This window comes from Mauremys reevesii, linkage group 7 (genome assembly GCF_016161935.1).
Source record: "Mauremys reevesii isolate NIE-2019 linkage group 7, ASM1616193v1, whole genome shotgun sequence".
NCBI lineage: Eukaryota > Metazoa > Chordata > Testudines > Geoemydidae > Mauremys > Mauremys reevesii.
The window spans coordinates 30,548,907-30,574,974 of NC_052629.1; the positions used below are offsets into that span (position 1 = coordinate 30,548,907).

The window sequence follows — 26,068 nt, forward strand, 5'->3', positions numbered from 1 at the left end:
CAAATACTTTGTCTCATTGTTTATTTTTATTTCCCCATCTGTCTATTAGTAGTAGTAGGCACCACAAGGTTTTTTTTCCAGTTACATTCACTTATTCATTTGTTTTCAATCACAGAATATTTGGTTTAAAATATAAAAGTTATTGCAGAGTAACTTACCGGACATTTTCTGGCCTCAATTTATCCAGCACCATCTCTATTAAATCAGGCCTAAATTCTTCAAGTAAATATTCAGCAGCAAGCACTTCTTCTATGGGATAATACTAAAAAAATAATAATAATAAAAAAAATTTTTTAAACTTTTGACTAGAAAACATTTTAAAGAAAAAAAAAGCCTTATTGCATTAAGCTAAAATAGAATTTAAAAGTAATTATTGTGACGAACAGAGAGCTTTTATATTAGGTTCTGTATACATTATGATATGGTAATCTAAAAAGCGATCCATCCTAACTATAGTAGTTATTAATATAAAACTGAGTAAAAATAATATAGTAAGATAGTGACCCCTGGAGGATATTTTTAAAGTTAAAACCAGCAAACAGTAAGCGTACACAGACTCTCAAGAATTCAAGTTTCAGAACTCTAAAATGATCCTTATAACCATAACTTAGACAATTTTTCAATTGAAAGAACATCTCCAGTATCTAAGAGCACAATATATACTGCTATAGTAATTTGGGGTTTTCAAATATTTCTTTAGAACGCCAAATTGTACAATCATTTGAGTAAGCTGGATTTATAGGAAAAGTATATTTTTGGACTGTGTGTTCAATGGGCACAAAGGGAGGTACGAATTGCAACCTCTGCAGGCAGCGATGGTGGAGTTAGGATTGAAACTGGGGAAGGCAAGCAAGCTATTGCAAGAATTCTACCAGGTAACAGCATAACCCATGTGTTACTGGTCTGCCTCTGTGCCTATTCACAGAGCATATGGGTTGCTACTGCCCGCAGATACAGAGACTTAGCTCTTTAGCTCAAGCTGTAGTAGCAGGACTTTAATTTGAGATCCCCCATTGAGTCTCTGGTGTGTATGCCAAAGGAGTGACAATGGCACCTGTACTTTCCTGCTGGGGTCTCTATCATTGCCTAACGATGGAAACTGCCTGGGGGAGCTACTGAAATCAGTGCATCTCCTAGACAGCCTAGCTATGGCTCTGCTGTCTGTCAGGCTGGACCTGCCTAATTTCTGATGGTGCCAGTTTGGCTCCTTCAGACCCCAGCAGCTGTCAGCAGCTAAGCCCTGTCCCCCCAACCCCTGCAATACGGAGATGGGTTATATAGGGGAGGGGGATACCCTGACATCAGCATCCTCCCCTCCCCCCTTCCACATAGTACAGCAAGCAAGGGGGTCCTGGGAGCAGCTGGTCTGGGGCTCCGAGGGCAGGAGCAACACGGCTGCAGAGCAGCGAGGGGGAGGGGCACCTGAACACACATCGCCAAATGTTCACAGCTCTGCTAAGCAAGTGCACAACACTTGATTGACTCTTCGGCGGCCGCATGGTTTAAAGGGAACACAGCCAGCAGGATGGATCACCCAGGGACATAGGGTATCAAATGTCTCTTGGCCAATCATGTCTAATCAGAAGCTGGAACCCTGCTCTTCTAGGCTTGAATCTGGAGCTGCATCTACCCTGTGCTACAGAGGCTCCCACAGAACCTCCAACTCATCAGAAGAGAAGGCTGGATCCCAGACTACCAGCTGAACCAATGGTACTGATGGCTGCTCCTCAAGCCTGGCAGGTGGGATGGGAGAACGATTCTGCATTCTTGGGATAATCTCTTCCTCTGACGTAACAATTTCCCTGTAACCGTGCGGCACCCATCTCTCATGAGCATCCCTTCTGGTCAGGCGTCTCTACAGTCTTTAAACAGTCCGGGCCCTGGAATCAAGCTGAACCCCCAGGGCTTCCTCCCAGGAGGCAATGGTTTCTCCCTCTTGGTCTATGCTGGTGTCAGATCTTCAGCTGGGCCACTAAGTAGTTCAGTCCCCTTCTGGGGATTTGTCACTATCTGATTGTAGGCTGGTCCCCCAGTGGCCTATGGGGGGTGGTGGGGGAGATGTGACCCAGGCCCACCCACTACTCCGGTTCCAAGCCCAGGGACCCTAAGAATAACAGCTACATTGCCTTCTCCGTCAGATATTTTCTAAGTCTCTGTTCCCAACCCCCTAGTTCAACTGGGGGGTGGGAAGTGACGGGGGTGTGGGGAGACGAGGAAGAGTAGCAGATGCAGCACTTGGCAGAGGTGTGAGCCTCAGATAGGCAGCAGAGGCAGCGTTGATGTTTGTTGCTCACAGAAAAAAAGAGTGAGGGCAGGAAAAAGTTTTTTGGACTCTGGGCATAATCCCAGACTTTTTTTGTGTGCGGGTGAAGAGGTTGAATTCCCCAGGTGGGGAAGAAATAGGGTAAAAATACTAAGTATACTCTGTTATACTATGCCATAAAAAACTATTAAACTTCTAAAAACCAACTATACACAACATATTTAAAGCTATGATGCAGCAGAAAGGAGCTGAGGACACCAAAGATTCCAAATCAGACTCTGCAGCAGAAAGAAGAAAGTGGAGAGGCATCTTCCCACATCACCCTTTATGCCCTTGGTTCGGAGCACGAGGAGAACTACAGAGGATTTAAGGGCCAAATGACACTGTTTGTAAAAAGATTTCAGACTCAGGTGCATGACACACATGCATACCCACGTGTGGAATACGCACAGAGACCATCACTTGTAGAAGAATAGTAGAGTATTTCTTTCCATTCAGAGATTGCCCAAAATACAAATGCTTTACTTACATGCAAAATCCCTCCAAGCTTTGATGTATAACCTCGTGGTCGTTCTTTATCTTTAAATCTGAAAGCCACAGCATTTAGATCCTAAAAGAAAAAATTAAATCAAATTATGCATGGGAAAGCTATTTTCTACTGTGTAAGAATAATAAAAGTTTAATTAATACACTTTACACTCAAGATCATACTAGTCATTTAGTCAACTAACTGAAAATAAAGGACTGGACATTTGATCAAACGCCTGTCAGTTGCTTACCAATTTAAATAACCAAATGAATCAGTGTATTACCCTTTTTTGTACACTATCATATACAATAAAACATCATCCAATAACTGAAAATCCCGTGATTTTATATCACTGGGTGACGACTTCTTTAGAGAGTAGTCCAGTGATATCAGCTATTACATTCAAATGCTTCAAAAAGCAGCTCAGCTTCAGAAGGACAAAGGACAGAAAGGTGGGAAGATCAAAGGCTTGTAGCTGCCAACTAGAGCTGACTAGGAAGGATCTGCTCCCAACCTAGCTCTGAGACTCCTCTCTCCTTAAATCGTCCCCGATTTACACATGAGGGTTTTGCAGCTCTTAGGCCCTAAGCAATAACATTTAATAAATCCATGACCACTTGAAGAAGATTCTTGATGCACAACTTCTCTTACAGACAAAGCCTTATCAGGGTTTACATCAATTTCTTACTACTAAGGGCACATGTTAAACACTCAAACTGGCTATAACAAATATTCTCTCCGTTCTTCTTAAAACACCTAGAGTACAACATATTGTTGACTTTTGTATATGTTTGAAACACGAAAGGCCAAACTCTCCTCTCGGTTACACAAGTGTTGTAGTTATTATTTGGCATACAATAATTCAGTGCACACTAGTTGGTTCCAATAATGTTTCTTGGATCCACACCACCCCTACCTCTGTTTACCGTAGAGAACTATATAGCTAAGTGATATCCTTCATTACCAGAAAACCATTTTGATTTAACTTATCAATATTTTGATGTATCCTCCCCCCAAAAAAAAAATCACGATAAAAATCTCTGATTAGATTTTCTATTTTTATTTTTTTGTAAGACTGTATAGCTCCTGCAGTGGTTTCCAGTTAATTCTTACAGAAAGTGTTATATTGTTTATGGAAACTGAGCCTAAGATAGCTTTACAAGCCTTAAAAACATTCATGATCTTTTCTCCTCTTTTCATATATCCAAATCCAACGAAACTTCATAGGGAAGGGGGGAAAAAAAAAACAACAAGCTGTTGAAATTTCATGAGCTCTGGCAGCTGTGAGAAGGCTATGCAGGAGAAAGTAAAATTTACACAGCAGGATCTTGAGAAAGGAGGAGCAGCAACATGGAACTGAAGAAAAATTCTAGAGTAGGGAACAAGACTAGAGGCTGAGTGAGGATAAACTGGAGAGGGAGAAGTAGAAGAAGGAAGCTGCCCAATTAGTATATGTGAGCAAAGGGTTGGATTCCAACAGGAACACTTATCCAAAATAGCACTTTGGCAATGGAAGTTTAAGTTTTTGAATGAAATATTCAAAGTGTTACAATGAACAAGGATAAAGAAACTAACATCTGCACGTTTCCCTTTTTTCTCCTATTCCGTCAGCCAATGGTAGAAAAAGAGAGGCAGAAGCCTTTCAGAGTCCCTGCACAAGGCATAACAAGGAACTAGGAGGCTGAGAAAAGGTTTTCCTGGTGCTGTCTTTAACCATATGAACTGGAGAAATCTCCCCTCAGACTGTACTACAAAGAGAGTAAAAAGACATCTCTTTGCAAACACCTGGCATGAAGACAGAAGGAATAAAGAAGACAACTGTTGCACTGCTGGTCCCTCTACAACAACAGGATGAAGAGACACAATAGCAGGGGCTCCTGAAAGCAGGGGTCTGATGTGAAGTGGTAATTGAAAGGGAAGAACTTAAAAAATGAATTCACTAAAATGGGAGTCCTAGTTAGTGTAATTCATGGTAACACCATGTAAGTTATATTTATACTCTATAGTTTGTATTTTGGTACAACAGGCAATCAGTGTTTCAAATTATGATCATACAAATGGTCAACAGTCTCATGGTCAAATGGTCAAATAGTTTGACAGAACAACATATATATTTGCTTGTAATGGCTAATTTGCAGAGTAATATACATATCTACATAAAATTTTAAAAAATCCAAACACAAAACTTCATACCTAAATAGAAAAAGAGAAAGAGAGAGAGAGAGAGAGAGAGAGAGAGAGAGAGGGGCCTTCCTCAACACTGTTACAACAGGAGCAAAGTAACTTATTTCTTCTGACTGTCAACAAGGAAAGATTTTAAGGGACCTTATGGCCATAAACAACAGAACTCCCTAAATAATTTTAGCCAGTACATTTAGCAAAAGTTAAGTAAAAGTATTCAGACAGAAAAACGTGTTTTTTTCCAGTTGACACTGTCTCTCTAAATTCCTGCAGACTGTGTGAATCCAGCACTGATGGAAGGAAGAAACTGCAGCTAGGGCGTAGCACAATATGGGAGGAATAGAGCTGATTACATTATATTTCCTTCCCAAAATGTAGTCGACAAGACCTCTCTGTCTGTGCATCAAGGACTTTTTTTTTTTATTTAATAAGTACCTGGTGAAACAAATTAACTTTTCTCCAGTGTACAACTATCTGTTATGGAGTTACAGTCTATGGCATTCTGCAGCTTGTAAAGCTTTGAAAGCGAGAGATGCACATGACTGGATAAGACCCTTAATTTATCATTCTATATATCTGATATCATCTTATATCTTGTCAAGTAGATAAAGATAATCTGAATAGTCTAAGTGGAAACTATTACTAGTTACTAAGTTTAACAGTGTATAACTAAGGCCCTGATCCTGCAACATTCACTCGCATGAGTAACCCTTACATGAGTAGTTCCAGTGACCCAATGGAGCCACTCTTATGAGTAAAGGGTTGTATTACATTTCACATCACCACTGAGAGGTGAAATTTTATTACTGAGTATTAATAAAGCACTTTCAAAGTTTGCTATGTATGCGCACACAATCACACAGAACTAGACTGCACTTTAATAATTAGTTCTGTAGAAGGTGCAGGATACAACTGTACTGCCCAGGAGGGGTCCAATTAAATAATTTCCTGAGCTCTTGTTCCACAAGGTAATAGAGAATACTAACCCCCTACATGTCTGTGCCAACAGAATTGTGCCAGTTGATACATGGGGAAGAAGGTGGTCCCATCCATTCCCCACCCACCACCCAACTGTACCAGATTTGCAGTTCCTGTTTTCTCCCACACCTGTAATGGAGATGGAAGAAAGCCAGACAAGTGCATTGAGGGGGGGATGTAATACTTCTCCTGACACCTCTATGCAGCGACAGAAGGTAGGACCATGATCTAGACCACTCATCTGGCTCACAAATAGCATTTTGTATTTATATTAAAAATACTGGTGTATTCAAAATATACAGTTCTGCTTTAATTTTTTAATAAATGTTATAGTGTCATACAAACTGCTTCTGTAGATTTGTGAAAGAAATTCTAATAGGGATTGGACAGCCATGGAATTTGGTTCTCTAACATTCAAATTCTATCTATAAAAACAGATTAATAGAGAATTGCAACTATAATATAAAACTACCTTGCACTCTTGGAAAACCCATTCTTGAGGTCCTTCTGTACGTAGTTTTTGAATATACTGAAACATGTGCAAAATTATATCTTCAACGTGCACTGAAAAACAAAGATTACACACTTAAAAAATTCATTGTATTCTGCATCTTAAACAATGTCTTCACCTAAAAATAGACTAAAAAAATTACGAAAAAACGTCTTCAACCTTGGTTAATTAGGACTTAATTCAACAAGGTATTGAAGTATGTGCATGGTGAAATGAAATGAGGCATGTGTTTAAGTACCTTATTGAACCAAAGCTTTATTTTCTATATAATACTTTGAACATGTTAATTTTTCTCTGTGCATATAAGCATTATTATTTCAATACAGATTTATATAGTACGGACCATCTAGCATGTACAGTGTAACAGCTTATTATATTTGGAGAGAAACTAATATCAAACATTTCTTTTGTGAAATGATCTTATTCAATACACTCATTTACAGTTGGTTTCTCACTCCTTGGTAAACAACACGCCTGTCAACTTATTAAGAGGATCAATATCTAGAACACTTTCACGGGGCACAGTCAATGTACAAAAATGCATCAGTTTGTAAGTTATTAATATAATTAGACTCTTTGGATAAGACAATAAAAGCCAGAGTGCATCTTGCTTTTTAATAGAGGAGACTGAAAAACAATTCTTCACTTACAAAGCCCTTCCTCTGTCAGGTCCACATTAATGATGAAGAACATGAAACCTCTAGCACCTTCTTTCTGTCCTCCAACCAGAGTATTTACCCAGCCTATGAAATTAAGAAGAAAATATATTTCAAAAAAAGTGTGTTGATTTATGCTGTTTCTCTAAATGTTTTTGGTGATAGTAATTTATATATACACAATATGCACTCTGAAAAAAACATGTGTGTCAAACAACTTATATGCGGAGTACCTATTTCATAGACAGGTTAAAAGAAGGATTAAATACACACAATATTATCAGAAGCTGAAGAGGATATGTGCATGTAAACTGTAGTCCCCTTGCCAGTTTGGGGCTTCAGAGAAGTAGCTCACAGGAGCTCCCACAGACACTATCCCATTCATGGAGAGATCCCGGCAGTTTGCCCCAGCTGATGTGGAAGATGTCCGGTGATACTGGCAATGGCTGATGGCTGCTGGCGTTACCATCGAGTCAAGAAGACAGCATGCTTCTCCCATTGTACTGACCAGGAAGAAAATCAACTACTGGACACCCAACAAGAGGACTATTCTGCCCAATACATGATGTCATGAGTGGATGATTTTGGATTGTCTGACTGGGTACAAATGGCATTTAAACAGTGTCTATTACTAGATTCCAATGGTGGTAGAGTTCAAGGAGAAAATTGTCTTCATTTGTCCACTAGATTCTACCAGTTCAAGCACATGCCCCAAGATATCCCAGGTGCCTCAGCCACATTCCAGGGACTGATGGAGAAGGCAGAGAGAGACTGATGGCAGTCTTGGTATAGCTTGATGACTTGGTTGTATTCAAAAGCACCCTAGAGAAGCATGAAATTTGGCTCATGAAAGTCCATGATCAGCTAAAAGAGAGTGGGTTGAAACTATAAATAGTAGGGCTATCGATTAATCGCAGTTAACTCATGCAATTAACTCAAAAAAAATTAATCACGATTAATCGCAGTTTTAATCACACTGTTAAACAATAGAATACCAATTGAAATATATTAAATATTTTGGATGTTTTTCTACATTTTCATATATATTGTATTCTGTGTTGTAATTGAAATCAATATGTATATTATTTTTATTACAAATATTTGCATTGTAAAAATGATAAACTAAAGAAATAGTATTTTTCAATTAATCTCATACAAGTACTGTAGTGCAATCTTTTTGTCATGACAAAGTACAACTTACCAAAAAAAATCTACATTTGTAACATAACTGCACTCAAAAACAAAACAATGTAAAACTTGAGCGCCTACAAGTCCACTCAGTCCGACTTCTTGTTCGGCCAACCGCTAAGACAAACAAGTTTGTTTACATTTACAGGAGATAATACTGCATGGAAGCATGTCCTCTGGAATGGTGGCCGAAGCACGAAGGGCCATATGAATGTTTAGCATATCTGGCACGTAAATACCTTGCAATAAGCCTTACATCCTACACACAAATGCCAGTCTTAGTGGGCATGAAGCCGTGCTTTACCAGGAGCATCCAGAAGGGTAACATTGTATAGCCATTTGCTAGCCAAAGACAGTTAGACTCTGAGCAATGGTATGCTGCTCACAAGTTGGAGATCCTTGTGCTCAAGTGAGCAATTTTAGAAAAGTTTCATGACTAGTTCTATGGGGTGAAATTCCAAGTCAGAATAGATAACCTGCTGATCTATGCACTCACTACCGCAAAACTGGGTGCAATAGGATAAAGTTGCGTGTCTGAGTTAACAATATATGACTTAAGCCTGAAGTACCGTCCTGGAAATATAAACATTAGTGCAGACACTCTGTCATGTGTAGACCACAACAGAATATGAACCCTTAACAGAACTGCCTGAGAAAAGTGACTGGACTGAGGCGTGATTGAGTGTTTAGTTGTTGTATAGACATATCCAAGAGGAGAGCCCCTCTCATTACTATTACTAGTGTAGAAGCAACAGAACTAGTCTGTATGGACCTTCTCTCTTTGGAAACAGACTAAGAATATTGGGAATACTTTGGTTATCACTGACCACTTCACAAGGTATGCTTCTGCAAGCTTACCTCAAAAAGTATCAACTTGCCAACATATTGTAGGAAGAATATGCCAATGTATTGTGCATTATTGGTTACCTACCAGAATTCACAGACCAAGGATGAAATTTTGAAAGTTGCCTCATCAAGAGCTGCTACACCTCGTAAGGGTAAAAAAAAAAAAAAAAAAAAAGGAACTACCCCTTATCACCCACAGGGCGACCTTCAGAAGGAGAGGTTAAACTGCATGCTGTTAAAACATGTTGGGTACATGGGACTCTCATCAGAAACACAATCAAAGTCAGTATCTGATATTGTATATACCTACAATTATACGCATAATGAAGCCACTGGACACTCACCTTAGCTTCTAATGTTTAGTCAATAAGCTATCTACCTATAAAACTTTGTTTTGACATTTCTGCAAGTGGACTCCTACTCGGAGCAGTAAAGGCATGTCAGCATGCATGGACTTTAGTGCAGAGGCCTAAAAGAGTGTCCTTTTATCACTGTTACCAAAACATCCTTCAATCCTAGATCTGTCCTCTAAATCCAACATTCAGGTGCTCAGTCAGCTGTGGTAGGGAAGTAATGTGCAGGCTGGTGAAGTAAACATACGCATGAGGAATAGCTTCTGGTTGTATCCCCAACTGGCAAATATTATGCCCTATGTTGGCAGTTGTGGGGTGCCCCTTAAAGATTACTATCTGGCCCACAGCCCTCACTTCAGATGGAGACACATCAGTTCAGTATACTACTTTCAACAGACTACCCGTCTAAAAGAACAACTTCAAGAGACATACCAACAGGTCACTTCTGCTGCACAACAGAACAATCATAGTAACAACGCACTCTATGGCCCCCAGGCCAGAGACCAAGCATTGCATACAAAAGACAGAGTCCTCATCAGAAACCTGCACATTTCTGGGACACACAAAACTGCAGAAAAGTGGAAGTGAGCCACACATAGTCAAAGACTGGCAGGCCAGGCATCTTTTCTATCAACTCAAGCTATAGAAAGGAATGGGTCCCTCTACTATCCTGCACAGAAGTCATATCCTGACAATAGGATATTTGGTGAAGATACCAGTCAGGACCCTCCTCACTTTCATCTATTACCACACAACAGATAATAGATCGACAATGCCCTCACATTATCATCCCTTGCAACCCCCACTGGTCCTAAGATGGGTCACAGAGCTCCTTAAAGAGAAGGAATAAGAGGCTACACCACCCTTGACAATCAAGGGTGCCCCAGAAGAGGCACAGAAAAAAAATACTCCTTCTGAGAAAGCAATATGTATAATTACTATACGGGAAATATCAATGTCTATATTTCTTTGCAGTTGTTTTGGTCATGAACTTGTATTCTGGTGGTAATGGATATCTCAGTGGTATACACTGTAGGCATGGATGGTATTCAGTAAAATGGTTTTCCAGTTAATCATTTGGCTAAACTTCAATAAAAATGATATGTACAGAAAGTTACCAATCACGGTAAAATGGGATCCAAAAAACAATAGTTTCAGTATTTGAGGTTCTCTTTGTAAGCAAACAGACAAAAAGGAAGACCTAAGAAATACCTTAGAATTAAGATTTAATTTATTTTGATTTCTGATATTTAAGCTTTTAATTCTCAGAGGTCAACCTGAAGTGAAATATTGCTCCAAGGCTTAATGGCATATTAAATGCACTACTTTTAACAGTTCACTTCCAGTAGGCTTACCTTTAGCTTTGAGTTCTGATAAAAGACTTCCTGGACCTTCATGCCCAATGAGATGACCAAGGTAATGACCAGGGTTTGATTTATAGTATTTCTGAAGGTCTGGTATTGGAAACGTGACATAAAGATTTCTAATGTCCTTAATAGGTACCACTTTGTAAAGTTGCTAGAAGTAAAAATAAAACATTCCATTAATTCTGCTATGTCCTCTTTTCAGGAGCATATATTATACCCTTCTACACACATTGTTAACTACATACACACCTATACCATACAAAAAACAAACAAACCCCAAAACATTTACTTAGAGTTGAGGCTACTTGTGTGCATTTCTTATGAACACAATTGTTAAAAATTCAAAAACAAATTAACCAACATTTACAATCATAACAATCTCAACTCACAAGCCTTAGCTATATTTGGAATCTTCACTTCTCAATCACATTCAAATGCACAATTTTAACTATGACCTTAGCTAGATTAAGCTGTATTGTCTATAGACACCTGTAGTAGTAGTTGTAGTAAAGTGTATGATGGTGTTATTCCTACATAGAAAAAGTAGGAAAACAGAGTTAAGGTCTTCAGAGAACGTATACCAGAAAGTCTCACAACTTACCCGAAGATGTTCTTCTTGGAAAGGATGTTCAGGAAATTCTGGTAATGGAACATTTTTGTTCTCTACTTCTGAAAATAGCTTCACTACCAAATCGGTCAGCTCATCCAAGGATTCTAAAAGAGAATAATTAGAAACAGCACAATCATTTTCAGAATATTCCAGCAATCTGGGACTTATTATTTTTCTAAAAGAAATATGTCATTACAAGGTTGGATTTAATGCCTCTCCCACCACCACCACCACCACGTGGAGAGAGGGAATATATTCTGAGATTTATTTTTATTACTTATAGATAAGGTTTTGTGCTTTATAAACAAGATCTCAACTGTGGTTAAAATAAATTCCAAACTAAAAAAATCTTTAAGTTGAAGTTAAGACTGCCAAGAACAGTTCAAGAGAAGACATATCAACCGTATAAACACATACAAACATTAAAAACTATTAACATGTAAAAAGCATAATTAACAAGAAATCCAGTATATAAATGCTCAGCACTGCCCCGTGTGCCTTATGCCCTTCCAGAGTGTGAGTTTAATTGCCAAAACTCAAACAGTGGAAAACCAGAAAATACAGAGTTAAAGTGATATTTCCACTCCTACCCTATGGAGTCCCTCAGGGAGATCACAACACCTTACTCCTCAGCCCCTGCCAAGCAGCAGCAAACCTCCTGGATCAATGGTGCTTCACAGAGCACAGTGAGAGTCTGCTGGACAGTATGAATAGGAGTGCAAAGAACATGGCAATTTGGTTGGTGAGGGGAAAGAAACTATTAAATTCCCAGTTCCATTGCCATCCCCACAAGGCAAAGTTTTCAAATGTTTTTGTTTTGGTCTTTCCTTGTAATGTTAACCTTTTTATTTATTAAACTTTCACATTCTAGAAGGGCATGAGGAGCACTGGGCATCTAAAACCTTAACTCCATGGTAAAGTTTTTTTGAATGTGAATTTTCCTTGTTTTTCTGATAAAGTGGTTGTGAAGGGGCAGCTTACGGCACTCCTTCCAGCACCTCAGTTACCAGATGGAGGTACTGCCACATGGGTAAGGGGAGTCCTAGACTGTGTATTGCTTTCAAGGCTCAGTAGATCAGTGCATTTTAGATTGGCCCTTGGTATCAGACACTAGAGGAGTTCAGGGGCCAGAGAGAATACATTTTTATGTGGCTATTGCGCATAGTTTTTAGCTGGATCTACAGATCCAACCTGCATAAACTTAAATCACGGGAGTCAACCAAGGATGGAGAGTTGAACTTATGGTCACTGACACTGCAGATCAGTATCACGCAGCATAAGCTACCAGCTGAGTTGGTCAATAGGTTAATCACTCAGCATCTCTCTTACAGAACTTGTCCATGAGGAGCCTAAGCACTGAGCTGAGCACAAGACTAAGCAATTTTCCTGATCTCAGCTCCCATCCAGTCTCAGTATTATGTGCCTACAGGATGCATTGAACCTACTTATTTTCAGGTCCCCAAATCAGCAATCTGTCTCTGTAGTATGCATCAAGCATGCCCATTCTCAGCTCTCCGGTCCTGTTTCACACTATGTACCTGTGGCATGCGCAGAGTATATCCTCTCTCAGCTACCCTGTTTTCAGTGCTGCATGCCTGATTCTAAAGCACTCTAAAAATTAAAGCTCCTTTGAGGAAGGGACTTTATCCTGGGAACCCCGCAACGCACTGAGTCTAAATTTGCACCTTGTACTCTGACATGGCATAGCCATTTTCAAAGCAATCTGCATGTGCTTTTTGGAGAACTCTGAAAAATAAAAGCAGGTCATTTCAGGTGCAGTATCTCAGAAACCTTTTGATTAGATGAACCCAAATTTATACCTCAAACTGTATCCCATACTCTCAACTGGTATATACCACATTTCAAGATGTCCTGAAAGTTTCTGAGAGTTTTAGAACACATTGAAACTGACATGCTGTGTTTCAATGTCTGGTTTGCATCAGCCTTATGCACCCTGAGCACTGATAGAACCAGGAAGAAATGGCAGTAACTTTTTTAAGATTGCACTGTGAAACTGGTTCACTAGCTGAGATCAGGGGAAGTCCATTGTCATTTTCATGAGAATGCTGCCTACAGATTTTTACCTAACTGTGGGCAAAAAAAAGAAAAGGTAATAAGAATTAGTGAATTTTCAAATGAGGTGTTTCAGGAATCTCTTCACCCACTGACTCCAAATTTGTACCATTAATTCTATCTCTGGCCCTGATGTGGTACAGCAATTTAAGAAAATTAAGGTTATATAAGTAAAGTGACACAAACCTTAACATTTAATTCATGTACACAGACTATTAAAAACACACTCACAATAACCAGCACCCAAACAAACTTCCTATAACTCTGTCACTGCTTTTGTGTTAGTATTTTAGGGTTCAATCCAGCTTCTTGAGTAATGAGACTTGGCTGCAATCTTACATAATTTTATAACATAAATTTAGATATTTGAATATATGTTTATATTTGTTCCGCAGCATTAAACTTGAGGGTTCATTATGCCATGAATACTTCCTTTTTTACTGCAATAGATATTTTTATCATCAGGTATAAAATTTATGTTTAGTCTATGTTCATAGAAGAGTCTTATCTCTAATGATATTCACCTAATTAAGGTGGAATTAATGGACTTACTAATTAAGATACAAAGAAGAATGAAGAAACTGATAAAAGGTGGGAATTAAAGCAGCAGGCTACAACTTTATTAAACACATGGATGTGGTGATGGGGAGTGGTGATATTAACGGGGTCCACTGCAAGGTTAACTGCCCTTTAGCCACACAATCACATAGAGTGAGGATCAGCCCCCTTGCCTAGGTCGGCCCTTCCTAAGACAGAATTCAACGCTGCTATGGAGTCTACCCACAAAAGGGGAGAGAGACTACAGAAGAGGGGTGCCTGAGTCTGCAAAAGAATCAAGATCTCCTTGTACTGAACAGAACAATGGGGACATGCCAGCCACCTCCTTGGTCCTATGCTTGGGTTTACCTAGGAGTTGGTCCCCTAAAGGCTTTTTTATCCACACCAGACACCAGCCCTGATTTATTACCTTCATTAATTTCTCTCTTCTGTTCTATTTTAAATTCCTATCTAATATTCTTTTTAACCTTAAAAACCAGGCTTCCAGGATGCTCCGAGGAAGCATAAAAGCTTATCAGATGCCAAGCCAATTTTGCCCAGCAAAAAAATAAAAAAGATTCCTTCTTGACCTCAAAAAAGATGATTTAGTCACACTCAAAGCAAGCCTAAAAACAGCTCTGATAGGTACAATAGTACTGTTAAAGGTAACCTGCAAAAAAATAAAATAAAAAAATATTAAGGGCTTTAATTATTTATTGTTATGCTTTGCTTTTGTATAAAAAGTTTTTTCCACTCCCACTCCAAAAATATTTTTCCTTATGCTTGCTTTAACACAGAAATATCTAGTCCAGTTTTCCTAGGCCTGCTCTACATTACAGTTCGGTTGACATAAGACAGCTTACGTTGATCTAACTCTGTAAGCATTTACACTAAAATGTAGCTCCCACCAATCTAAGTCTCCCATTTCATCGACTTAACTCCACCTCCATGAGAGGAGTAGCACTTAAGTCAAGTTAGTTAGGGTGACACAGTGTCCATGTAGACACTGCGTTACTTACATCAACTGTTGACTATCAGTCCTGCGTGAGGCTCACAGCTGGAGCCCGGCCTGATCCAGCAGTTCATACTTGCACAAAACTCCCATTAAGTAATACATAATAATAATAATACCTCCTAGCTCTTATACAGTGCTTTTCATCAGAAAATTGTAAAGTGCTTTAAATGGAAGTCAGTATTTTAGAGATGGGGAAACTGAGGCACACAAAGGTGAAGTGGCTTGCCCCTGGTCATCCAGCAGAACAGTGGAGGGGGGTAATAGAACACAGGCAATTCGGTGGGCCTATGGTGATAATTCCACAAGCATAGTTAGTCAATTAATTTTGTAACTTGAATTTCATATTAAAAAGATAGAAAAAGGTGAGGTGCCACAGAGGTTGATGATAAAAAAGCAGATGGAAAAAAAGACAACTAAGGGGGGATATGATAGAGGTCTATAAAATCATGACTGGTGTGGAGAAAGTAAATAAGGAAGTGTTATTTACTCCTTCTCAGACCACAAAAACTAGGGGTCACCAAATGAAATGAATAGGCAGCAGGTTTAAAATCAAACAAAAGGAAGTATTTCTTCACACAACTCACAGTCAACCTGTGGAAAGAGGATGCTGTGAAGGCCAAGACTAACAGGGTTCAAAAAAGAACTAGGTAAGTTCAGGGAGGATGGGTTCATCAATGGCTATTAGCCAGGATGGGCAGAGATGGAAACAATGTTCTGAAGTGTCCCTTGCCTCTGTTTGCCAGAAGCTGGGAATGGGCGACAGGGGATGGATCACTTGATGATTACCTGTTCTGTTCATTCCCTCTGAAGCATCTGGCATTGTCCACTGTTAGAAGACAGGTTACTGGGCTAGATGGTCCATTGGTCTGCCCAGTATGGCCATTCTTATGTTCTTATAATAGCATATACTCTTAGTAGCCCTGATTTAGGAATGTTCTTAAACATGCAAGTAGTCCCAATGAAGTTAGTGGGACTACTCATATGTTTAAGATAAGGAAGGTACTCAAGCACATGCATTAACTGGGATGTACAAGTCATCATACGGTATGTTTATGTTCCATGCAATGTTCAATGTCATTGCCATAGCAATTTATTTTTTCTCAGAAGTATTTTCTAAAAGTAATTAGACAGTTAATCCTACTGTTCTTCTTTAACTCTTCTTTAAAGCATGAGTATTACCAAATTATGTTACATAAAAGAGACAATTTAAAAAAAATCTATCAAATTCCATTATTTTAAAAATTAATAATTTATTTCACATATTTGGAAGTTTGAAATTGAAATATCTGCTTATTGAATTTGGTCTGATCATGTATGCACCCCCTGTTATATTATTGTAGTGTGGCTCATGAATGCTGGTCTCCCAGTATATTTAAAAGTTTTTCAACACATTGTTATTAAGCTTCTTGAAACCCTCACAAAAAATATGGTCCTGATCTAGCTGGTGTTGAGCATCTGCAACTTTAACTGACTTAATTTAGAATCTTGAGTGCACAGCACTCCTGAAATAAAGGCTTCTAATCTAATTTCTAAATTTCCATAAAACAAATATCTAGATTAAACTTTGGCCCTTCTATATTTGATTATAGGTCATTGTAGAATTACACAAATATGCATCAGAGAAAAATCAAATTATGCAAAGTATTTTCAGACTAGATCTGCTAAACTGCTTGTGGTAAATTTCTAAAAATATATTTATATAAATTGTAAAAACCTCTCTTATCTGAGGCACAAGTACTCCTTTATCATGGAGCATTCCATAGCAAGTTTTAGGATTGGAAAAAATATCAAAAAAATTCTGCACAGATTAACACACGCTGAACTGTGCAGGCAATGAGTATCCTCACCGACTTCAATGGGACTGTTCACAGTGCATAAAATTAAGCACATCTTTACAGGATTGGGACCCTAGCCTCCTTTGTTTAAACGCCTGGAGAAAAAAGTCTTAGCTGATTTAAGTATGTCTTATTTTCTTCTATAAGAATTCAAATAATAAATGTAAAAATCATATTCAGCTAACCAAGAAACTACCATTAAAAGTTTGGCACTCACCCCGTCCTAGGACACAAATAGCCATTAAATTTGATGAATAATAAGTAGAATGGAACTTCAACAGCTCTTGTCTTACATCTATTCCTTCTCTAGTTGGTCTAGTTTCCAAAGTGAATTTGTTCCCTGTAATACAAAAGAAAAATCATGAAGATATTTATTGCTGGACATACATACACATTATATGAATTTACAAACTGAAAACCCTGTCTGATTACCCTGTGTTCTAGGTGCACGTACAAACTTTTTTTTGTTTGTATTTGTTTTTTAAATAAAAGTACATACCAAAAAAATCAGATTGGATCAATATCAGCTAATCTCATCAGGACCAATCAACTCTTCCATCCTCAACCCACTCCTTTCTTGAAAGGCTGGGAAAATAGATAACTTTGCAGTAAAACTTACAGGTCAGACTGACTCTTTCAGATAAAGGAAAATTCCCTTTTAAATAATCACTGCTATTGATTTTTGAAGGTGTCACATTAATGCACTGATGGCAACTTTTACTGTAAGAAAATATTTAGGTTTGTAGTTAAAGCAGCAGTCTTGTCTGGTGCAAGAGTAAGGGGACACTAGAAAAAAGTCAGATTTTGTGAAAAGCAAGCTGATCAGAGTTGGATTTTAGTCCATTCCACTTCACTTGGTAATCTTTTGTTGTGTTCATGTGGCTGTAAAAGAAACATTCTAGAAATTTGATAGGGTACCAACTCTAAGACTATTTTTACATTACAGCCAAACAACAAAGAATTCAGAAAAAAGGAGCACTCAATAAGAACATAAGAGTATAGAAGCAATAGGGTGGAGGGAGATAATAACACAGGATATGCAACAGCAAGAAGGATAAACATGCTATTAAACAAATCTCCAACACAGGTAGCAATTAACATACATCACCAAGGCAATAAGTAAACACCAGGCATAGTATAAACTTACACCAGAAGTTGCAGATACATAGTTTCAAGTCTTCAACCAACCAAGAACCACAGGTATCCAGTACACAAAGTCTTCATGAAATTATTTATTACTTTTATTTTAAAAGTTATATTTGAAATTGAAGTAAAAAGAGCATACAAGCACATAAATATAGTTCTTTAACATTATTTGTTTTTTAAATGTTTGGTTGTTTCCTTTTCCTGATCTCCCTCTACCTCTGCTAAGCAGACCACAGATGTCAGGAACTTATTGGCCTTTATAGAGCTCAGCCTGAAGCCAGAATGTAAAAGTACATGTTCCAAAGATTCACCTAAATATTTAAGTCTATCATTTCCATTCCCACAGAAATGGGCAATGGATTGCCAAAAAGAGGGCAAGGTACCAGATGATTATTTTATAAAAACTGTGCTGCTAGGATATATACAAGTGCCAGAAAGTGTCTGGGGTATATAGGTGGGCGGGCAGAGCACCAGACAGTGCTTGATGTCTGGGAGAGGTGGTTGGAGGAAGAGTGCTGGAAGGTATGTGGAGTCAGGGGAGGGAGTTGAATCGCTGACAGATACCTGGGGCTGCTGGATTAGGTGGGCAATGAGTGTATGGGGGTTACTGGGGACTGAACGGTGGATACTAGGAGGAAAGCTGGTGGGCTGACTGTCTATCCAGCACGAGAAGCAGCTCAAGGAGTCTCTGCTTGGCTGATGGCAGAATAGGTTACAAAATGACCCGTGGTGGCCTGAAGTAGGAATTACAGCCATTCCTGCAGCCCAGCAGAATGCATAACATCTCAGCTGCAGACAGGGCTGTCACATGTGTGCATCGTGCAAAGTGTAAGACATCTGGCAACCCTCTGTGTAATTAAAAAAAATAAATCACAAATTAAGGCTTTATTTTTTCAACTAGTATCTACAAAAGGTCCTCTTTAAAAATACCTGATTACAGAATTGGGGCCTAAAGTAACGCTATACATATTGAGAATTATCAGCTAAGTATTATTACTATTGAATCTGAATATATTTCAGGCACCCTTTCTAGAAAAACATCTGTAATCCTGACCAGCCAAAAATCCCCACAGCTAGCTTTGGATATGACAGTTGCATAAGGCAGAAATATTTCAAAAGAAACTCTTCTAACCTGCAAAAAATGTCTTCTGAAACTTTCCTGGATACCTCTGGCACAGGGATTTTAAATTATTCCATCCCGCCCCATCAGCACAGTACTGATTCATGACCACCAAACCCTGGCTCACCGAGATTACAGAAGCTGTTTCTTCCTTATTAGAAATTAATCCACAGACACTGGATTTTCTCCCAGGGATCATCAGATAGGTAACCTGCAACACTTTCCTTAGATTTTTTCTCTATACATTTTTAAAACAATTTCTCACTTCAGAGAGTCCTTCCTTAGTAGGAGAAAGTCAACATGTCCTCATCTAAATGATTTTACCACTTTAGGACGCTAGAGCCAATTAGCCAGACACTGCATCTATTAATCAGCCTGAGAACCCTTCTGAAAGCCTTACATCCAAATGTTAAATATTAATTGAGAATCCAAGGAAATCATCATCAACTGTAATAATGTTCTTTCTGTTCTCTTCAGCTGTTAAAGGGCACCTAAGGAGCAACAAACCCTGTAAAAGCCATTTAGCCACCCGATCAGTGTATTTATCCAAGGCCTCACTTTTCTTAGCCATCTATCGCTGTTGCCCACTGTGATTTATGCTCTAGATTTTGTCTTGATGCTCACATCCATTAATTGCGCCAGTGCTTTCCTGTGCTTTACTTAACCTGATTTACCACAAACCTCAGTTCGTCCTCCCAATGCAACAGTTTTTAGCAAAATGCTATTTGGCTGCTGGCAATTTAAATATTCTTTATCCAATTTCTCTCTCTCTCACAATGATTTACAGTCCCAACTTGGGAGACTCACTTCCAGTCATTACAAAAGAATCGTTTACGACTGAAATCATCATCATAAAGGCTGTCTCATCACCAAACTCCTAGTCTTGTATCAGTTTGTTCCATTTGTTTTGTCCAGCTCTTTTTTTTAAATCTATTGTGTGAAAGATGTAATGAAACATCACAACAAACATGTATGGAGGAAAAAAGGAAATTGTTTCCAGTCCTATCTTCACCAGTTTTACATAAACAGTCTCAGCCTGGATTTTATGCAGAACTTTAACTGGGCATTTTTGCGCCTGGGGAGAGCAAGCATATTTGCACCCTCTACCATTTTTTTCCATCTTCTTCCACCCCATTCTTCCACCCCTGCAGCTGCCTCACTTGTCCCACCCTGGTTACAACCCTGATCTTATGTCAGCTCTAATAGATGGGTGATTCTATTCTAACAAACCTGTTCCAAATTTACTGAAGGGATGATTGGGATTTCCAGTAGCTTTCTCCAACTGAAACAATCGCCAGGCATCATTCATTAAATTCTTTTCATGCTCGGAATCAACAGCATTCACCTCCCTTTCCTTGCAGCTCTCATCAAACAGAGGGCATAGGAAAAACTGGGCAAACCTAAAAGAAAATTTTACAAATTTACACAACTAAAATGTAAACCTTTTCCAAGACAGGATTATTGCACATAAAAAACAAAACAACAACAAAAACCAACCCCCAAACCATGAAGTCTGAAAACTCATGTAATGTTTTAATTTGTTGTTAATTAAGAGTATAAGACTAGAACCTCATAACTCCTGAAACCAGTCCTGGCTTTGCCACAGACTTGCTGTGTGGTTTTAGTCAAATCACTTAATCTCCCTCCCTCTCAGTTTCTCCATCTGTAAAATATCAACAATGACTTACTTACCATAGAAGAGTGTTGTGAGAATCCAACACTCTTGTTAATACAGTGCAGTGCATCCATGCAGGATGTCAAATGTTTATTTTTTAATATTTATGGAAGGTTATATAAATGTTATACAGACTTATGCAAACCTAAGTAAAACCAAACAAAATATATAAACCTTGATCTGTACACAATGCCATAAATGATATTTATATATCACATTATATCACTCACTATAAATGCATTTCCTATAACTGATGCAACTCAGCCCATAAAATAATTTAAATCTTTCATTTTATCATTCATTTAGTAACCAAGATGTTCATACCATGCTACTTTTGTCATTTCCATCTAAAAATCTAACTATTCACCATCATGTGATCTTTATCATTATAGCCCTAGAGGCCCCAACAGAGCTCAGAGTCCCATTGTATTAGGCATCATTCAAACACATAATAAATAAGGCTCCGTATTTGTCACAGAGGTCATGGAAGTCACCATTCCGAGACTTTCCGTGATCTCCGTGACTTCTGCAGCAGCTGGTGTGCCTTGCCCAGGGGCCACCTGAGCAGCTCAGGCAGCCCTTGGGCCAGTCACACCGGGTGCTGCTGGGGCAGTCTCGGGTCCCCCCGCCCCTCAGCAGCAGGAGTTTGGGTGGGGGGGGGGGGGGCTCAGTACTGGGGGTTGGGGTGTGGGGCAGTGCCTACCGGGGGGGGGAGTTCCCCAGAAGGGCGACAGCAACTCCCACTCCTTCAGCTCCTAGCTCTACTTGCTGCCTCTGCCCACAGGCAACACCCCCATAGCTCCTATTGGCCGTGGTTCCCAGTCAATGGGAGATGCAGAACTGGAGCTTGGGGCGGAGTAGAGGCAGCACATGGAGCTAGAGTAGCCGCTTCCCAGGAGCCAGGTGGGGAACCTGCCCCAGCCCCACTAGCCCCCAACTTGCAGGGCGCCCCCCCGGCCGCCCTCCCCTTCCCAGCACCTGCAACGCTCTCCAGAGATAGATAGATAGATAAAAATTATGGACAGCTCAAGGGCTGTAAATTTTTCTTTACTGTCCATGACCGGTCCATCACTTCTACTAAAATACTTATGACTAAAACGTAGTCTTAATAATAAGAGAGAGTTCCTACCCAAAAAAGCTTACAGTCTAAATAGACAAAAGGTAGGAGAAAGGAAATAATACTGTCTCCGTTTTATAGATAGGAAAATTGAGGCAAAGAAGGCCTAACTCAAAGCCTATTAAAGGTAATGGAAAGACTCCTACTGAATTCAATCAAGCTTTGGATCACATCTTAAATGATTTGCCCAAGATCATATGGAAAATCCATGCCTTAAACACAAGTCAACCCTTAACAGTCAGTGCTACCAACCCCACCTATAATACAAGACATCATTCTGTCAGCAAGAGTTCAATATATAATTATGATTTTGTTTGAGATATCACAAATATCAACCAAAAAAAAAAACCCTCAGAAAAATAGAGGTAACAGAAATCTGTTTACCTGTCCAATGCACCTTCCAGATGTTCATGTGACACATCAAAGTAATAATTGGTGTGTTCTCCACTGGTGAAAGCATTTGAACTTCCTGCATGCTCACTAAGAAACTGACTGTACTCATTCTCTTTTGGGTACTTCTTGGTTCCCAAGAACAACATATGTTCACAAAAATGGCTGAGCCCAGCAATGTTTGGGGGGTCTGATAATGATCCTGTGGAGAAAAATACACATTAAAGAAGTCATATTATAACATGTATAGCTACATCTCTGAAGTGTGTAGATATGAAAAAGTCTAGACACTGATTTGTAACACACATCTTTCCTACAAGCTCTGATATGTATAAAGAGAAATATCTTAGACTTTTCAGATCTCGGAAAAGATTGCTTTTCTGTTACTGTAAGAGTCAGAAGCAGATTAACTGCCTTTGTTTTTCCACCCAGGCACTACCGTAGCCTGGCCCAAAAGGAAGAAACAGGCACTTTATGTCCACACTCCAAGGGCTTGACTACATGGGAACACACTCAGGAACGTTATGATTAACTTTACATCTTTAGTTAATTCATGTGCATAAATTTAAGACCATTTAAAATTGTGTGTGGATGCTCTCATTCAGAAAAAAAGTGATTTAATTCTCTGAAATCCTCCAGATAAAGCCACTTTACTTCTGGATGGGAGCATCCACACGATGGTTAAAGGAACTTTAATTTATGCACATTAACTTCACACCTTTAGTTAATTCACCTTAATAAATCCTGAGTGTTCCTGTGTAGACAAACACTGCCATATCAGAGATTAAGGTTTTCCTTTTGGCACATTATGCTGCTTTTCTTGCCCATACTCATTACAATAAACATGCATGAAACAAAAATCTAGAATGGTAGATAAAGCAAGACAGAATGTTTTCTCCATCCTTTTTTTGTTTTGTTTTGTTAAATGGCTCCTTCAGAATGTGGAATTATATGGTTAAAATTACAAGTATGACTACTGACTAAGCATGTGTTACATCAGGAAAATTTAACAAGCTTTAATAATTTCTAACAGGATTTATGGAGAAATAAAACTGGCACTCCCGATAACAGAAGGTTGTGCAACCTGCTGAAAACAAACAACTCCTGTAAATGCTACCATATTTTGTGCTATGTACCATCGGTTTATTTGCAACTAAAATATTGAAATTAGTGGCACACTGAAAGTAGGTCAGATTCCTTTTCCTCACAAAAACATACTGCATTTATTTGCAATGCAAAGCCAGTAGAATAGAATACAAAATGAATTAAATACCTATGTGTACATCAAGTGCTGCTGAAGACTTATCTGTGGTAGGGTCGCAGATGAGCATTGCTTTGATGCCATTTTCCAGTTCTAGTCCACGATATTCTCGCTTATCCTCAGGTGATTTGATAATTTTGTTTGCTATTCTCTTAATAGCTGGATTGCTCATTTTGTTATGGGTATTCTTCTGAAGCCTGGAAGGAAATAATAGAAATTCAAATTCCTAATTTATATTTAAGTAACTAACTATCTCAAAGGATAAATTGTGAGGAAAACCTAATTCCCTGTGCAGAACCCTTAAAACCTGTCCTGTATGCCGAATTGTCGTCCAGAGTCAGAGAGATGCTGATCATCTGCAATTCCCATTAAAATCAGAATATTTCATAGGGGAGTTGATCATATCATTGAATCTACGGTCACTTCCACTCTCACAGTAATTAAAAATTAATAACTTAGCATCAAAGATACACGTCAGCCACCCTATTCAACTATAATAAAAAAAATTAAAGGCTACAATGAATGCAATCTTGCCAAATCCATCTTCAATCTATAGAAAAATATTTTAAATCTCTTTGTATTTATATTAAAATTTTACAAAAATCTACACTTAAAGTCAAAAGAAAAACATGAAATAATAATAGGTATGTTTACTATCATGAAGACTACTACTATGCGATCATAGACTGCCTTTCATCGTAGGATCTCAAAGCACTTTTCCGAAACAGTGTGTTAACTCAATTTTACAGATGGGAAAACACAGGCAGGGAAGGGTCAAATACTTGCCCAAGGTTTCACAGTAAATCACTGGCAAACTGAGGAACAGAGCCAACCTTTCCTGTTCGCCAGGTTCCTCTAATTCAACTGCCTCGGTTCTTAAAAACAACTTTTAGAGTTCACTAGTTCTAGAGATAGACTAAGAAAGCCTCTGGGTGTGGCAGCAATATTTTGAAATGTTTAACACCAAGTGAGATTCTGGAATAACATTCTCTTATTATTTTAAATTTTAGGTAAACTGCCAAAATAAAAAACACGAGACATCTCAATCGTGAATCTTGATTTTTTAAAAAGTGTTTAATTTTATTTGAAACCACATAGTTCTTAAGAAAAGCAATCCGAGAAATGGGAAATGAGAGAGTAATATTTGAAGCCAGGCACCGTGCAGCCAGGTAGTAAATTTCCACATGTAACTCTGCCAATGAATCTTAATCTTGCTTTACAAGATTAACGTTTCAATGAAGAACATTTCCTAAGAGAGAATGATCAAACAAACAACATTGTTGTCTGTGGCACAACATATTGGTAAGTGACCACCAGAGACTGGTTAATAGCTAGAGAACTATACTCACTTGGGAGCTAAACCAGATTTGAGACTAAGCCTCCAAATAGGATGAGCTTGTGTAATAAATCTTTGTTTATGGTAAAAACTGCTGTAAGTACAGTTCCATCAGAAGTACAATATATGCTATTTCAAGGGTTTGATAGTATTGCTGTTCCTGTTTTCAACTCACATTGAGCATCACAAAAACAAAAGCCAAATTCATTTATTTTCAGAAGCTTTAAGACTGTATAGTGTAAGGCACTGAAATGACTAATGACTATAATTAATATATTTTATATAGAGAATATTATTATGTAGCTCCCCACACATTTACTGTGGAATGTCTTCAATCATGACATTTATTAGGCGAAATACCATTCGGCTTATAAAAAACAATGTTTTAACTAGCTTTCTTGTGATCTGTGCATACCAACTGATTTTTTTAGAATGTTAACAGACTTCAGAAGTGAAGCTCTGGAGATGAAAATTAGAGTGCTTATTTACATAAAATACCACTAAAGGGAAGACAACTTAAAAGTTCCCCTTTCTACAGCCATATTGCTATAGAAAAATGGTATAGGTCATCATTCATCTAGATTACCTCCTTTCCACAGAATGGTGATGGCCACCTTGGCACCAGCTACATGTGTAATTTACACCACTGGTGTAATAAATATCGTGGGTAGCTGATGATGATACTATGAGCATCACAATGAGGTGAATGTTAACACCTCCAGAATCAGAAGGATTCAAATGCTCTTAAGCTTTCCAGAACAAGGCCTTTACTGTATGTTTCTAAGAACGAGGAGTCCTTGTGGCACCTTAGAGACTAACCAATTTATTTGGGCATAAGCTTTCGTGGGATATAACCCACTTCATTAGATGCATGGAGTGGAAAATACAATAAGCAGGTATAAATATACAGCCCATGAAAAGTGGGGGTCAGTGCTAATGAGGCCAATTCAATCAAAGTGGATATAACCCATCCCTCTGTTGATTCTCACAACTTCTTGTCAACTGCTGGAAATGGGCCACATCCACTTTGACCCCTACTTGGTAAGGCAACTCCCATCTTTTCATGTGCTGTATATTTATA

General features: G+C 38.6%; 1 protein-coding gene across 4 annotated transcripts in view; it reads right to left on the reverse strand.

Moving 5' to 3' along the window:
* Positions 1-26,068, reverse strand: part of IDE (insulin degrading enzyme) — a 95,188-nt gene that overhangs the window by 55,810 nt on the left and 13,310 nt on the right. For 3 of the 4 annotated variants that reach the window (XM_039546991.1, XM_039546988.1, XM_039546989.1), the window contains exons 2-11: positions 23,664-23,848; positions 22,385-22,592; positions 20,439-20,608; positions 17,160-17,282; positions 11,474-11,586; positions 10,861-11,023; positions 7,113-7,205; positions 6,424-6,515; positions 2,793-2,873; positions 159-262 (exon numbers count right to left, since the gene is read on the reverse strand). In XM_039546991.1, the coding sequence (XP_039402925.1) occupies positions 159-262; positions 2,793-2,873; positions 6,424-6,515; positions 7,113-7,205; positions 10,861-11,023; positions 11,474-11,586; positions 17,160-17,282; positions 20,439-20,608; positions 22,385-22,592; positions 23,664-23,823 (1,307 nt within the window). In that variant the 5' untranslated portion in view covers positions 23,824-23,848. Of the gene's footprint in view, positions 1-158; positions 263-2,792; positions 2,874-6,423; positions 6,516-7,112; positions 7,206-10,860; positions 11,024-11,473; positions 11,587-17,159; positions 17,283-20,438; positions 20,609-22,384; positions 22,593-23,663; positions 23,849-25,573; positions 25,611-26,068 lie in introns of those variants that run through there. The other variant, XM_039546992.1, reaches the window with a different exon arrangement.